This window comes from Physeter macrocephalus, chromosome 2 (genome assembly GCF_002837175.3).
Source record: "Physeter macrocephalus isolate SW-GA chromosome 2, ASM283717v5, whole genome shotgun sequence".
Taxonomy (NCBI): domain Eukaryota; kingdom Metazoa; phylum Chordata; class Mammalia; order Artiodactyla; family Physeteridae; genus Physeter; species Physeter macrocephalus.
In genome coordinates, this window is record NC_041215.1 from 20,096,400 (window position 1) to 20,099,015 (window position 2,616).

General features: G+C 49.7%; 1 protein-coding gene across 1 annotated transcript in view; it reads right to left on the bottom strand.

The window, feature by feature from the left end:
* Positions 1-348: 348 nt before the first annotated feature.
* The window catches only part of TNFSF9 (TNF superfamily member 9), a gene marked incomplete at its 5' end in the record, with an annotated part of 3,851 nt that continues 1,583 nt past the window's right edge, over positions 349-2,616 (bottom strand). The window contains one exon of the mRNA XM_024133998.3: positions 349-2,448. Within this exon, the coding sequence (XP_023989766.2) occupies positions 1,988-2,448 (461 nt within the window). The remainder of the gene's footprint in view (positions 2,449-2,616) is intronic.

Genomic DNA, 2,616 nt, shown 5'->3' on the forward strand with positions numbered 1-2,616 from the left:
ACACAACCTCCAACAATAAAATATGAGACTCTGAATTGCAAATTCCATACAGCCAAAACTGATTCGCACAGAATGCCTTCCTTGATTTTTCCCACTCTTGTACCCAGAGCCAAAACTGATTCGCACAGAATGCCTTCCTTGATTTTTCCCACTCTTGTACCCAGAGCCAAAACTGATTCGCACAGAATGCCTTCCTTGATTTTTCCCACTCTTGTACCCAGAGCCAAAACTGATTCGCACAGAATGCCTTCCTTGATTTTTCCCACTCTTGTACCCAGAGCCAAAACTGATTCGCACAGAATGCCTTCCTTGATTTTTCCCAATCTTGTACCCAGAGCCAATCTCTGCTTGCAAGTGAGAAACAAGTGAATGGAGGTTGATGTTTTCCTTTAGAGACTGAGATGGAACAAAACAATATAGATGCTGTTCACCCTTCACTTGCTTTTTAATGATGTGAGCAACTTCTTTGCTGAATCAGATAGTGGTCTGAAAACACTAGAGAAAGACTTCCTTGATTTTTTGGGGTGCTATTCACAATGTAACAGTTACAGATAAGAACCACTTAAGTGTGGGGACTTCCCTGGTGGTGCAGTGGTTAAGAATCCGCCTGCCATTGCAGGGGACACGGGTTCGAGCCCTGGTCCGGGAAGATCCCACATGCCACGGAGCAACTAAGCCCGTGCGCCACAATTACTGAGCCTGAGCTCTAGAGCCCGTGAGCCACAACTACCGAAGCCTGTGTGCCTAGAGCCCGCGCTCCGCAACAAGAGAAGCCACCGTGATGAGAAGGCGGCGCAGTGTAACGAAGAGTAGCCCCCGCTCACCACAACTAGAGAAAGCCCGCGTGCGGCAACGAAGACCCAACGCAGCCAAAGATAAATTTAAAAATAAAGAAATAAAATAATTTTTTAAAAAAAGAACCACTTAAGTGTAATCTACATGTTGAACATCCTTTTCACCAGCACTTTAAGTACAGACAATCAACAAACAATAAATCAAGGCCTGACTTGTAACATTTGCCACTTCCCTTAGTGTAAATGCTCTCACCATGGCCAATTTTAACCCGTTATTGACTGGGGATGTATTAATGCCACAGGCATTAGTTTCTGCAAAAATCCCCTGGTCAATAATGTGTTAAGTTATTAGTGTGGTGACACAGAACAGAGTTAGCAAGCAATGTCCTGCAAAATGGCATTATCCAGTATTTCCACCACCAGATACAGTATAGGTAAAATATCTCAAGAGCACAGATAATAGAAACATGGGAATAATAAAATCCCTGAGGCACAGGGGAGTTATATAAATCTCAAGATAACTCACATTGTCTGGCATATAGTAAATGCTCAATATTTAGAAGTCATAACATATATAAATACTTTATTATCTAACATCACATACCACCTCACACCTTCCCATATGCCCCAGTTACACGGGGTCACACACAGTCACAGTGTCAAGCCAGCGTATTAGACCGTCAGCTTGGCAAAAGCTGGCGGTTTTGTCTTGTCCTGTTCATGGCTGTGTCCCCAACACCTAAAACAGTGCCTGATAAAATTTGCATGAATGAGTAAAGCTCACACAGCATAGTTACTTGGACTCCCACAAGCTAGCCCCATGAGTACCATGGCGGGGCGGGGGGTACTAGGAATGAGTCTCTATTTCTCACATATTAACATAAATAAGGATGCGGGGGGGGGGGGGTCTTTTTATTTGCTGATGTTTCTCTAGCCCTGCACAGTGCCTGGCACGGAGCAGAAGCTCAATAAATATAAGTTGAACGGATTAATATAATGTACACTGTCTGAGTTCGGGCTCAGAATAAATACCAAGTGACAGAGGGACCCGGAGAGTCCTGGAAGAAGGGGTCAGCAGCAAGGACCCCGGCCCAGCCCAGTGAGGTAGAGTAGCTAGACCCCATCACCAGGGGCCCCAAGAAAGGAAGGCAAGATTCAGTCTTGGTCCAGAGGGTGGCACCTAGGCCTGGGGGTCACATCAGCTGTACCAAGGGGACTCCAGTGGAGACTTGGGTGGCCACGTGGAAGAGGCCCAAGACCGTGGCGTCCGCCGAGAGCTGCCAGGCGCGAGGCTCCTGGACCGCGAGGCTCAGGTGGACGCTCAGGCGCTGTCCGGCATCCAGGTACAGCAGGCCACTCCGGAAACCAGATGCTGAGTTCCTCAAGGATGGGGGTGGCAGGTCCAAGGTCAGGGCCAGGGCAGCAGCCCTACTGTGGAGAGGCTGCAGGTGCAGGGCCACGGAGACGGAGTCGGAGCTGTTGCCGTTGCTGGCCATCGCACGCTTCAGCGCCAAGTGCAAGAAAACATAGTAGACTCCGGCCTGGGCCACCACCACCTCGTGTGTGTGCTTGTCATAGGTCACACCGGGCGCCAGGGTCACACCTGTCATCCCCGGCTCGCTGCACCAGTGCAGGGGCCCTTCGGTCAGCTGTCCTGTGGGAGGAAGAGGCAGGGTACACTTAGCATGGGAGCATGGCTGAGGGTTGAGGTCGCAGCCCTGGGGAGGGGAGGAGGGGCTCTGAGGGAGAGAGGACAAGAGGGAAAAGTGGGGAGGGGGGTATGAGAAAGATAAGGGGACTCGGAGAGGGAAGAGGGTCTCAG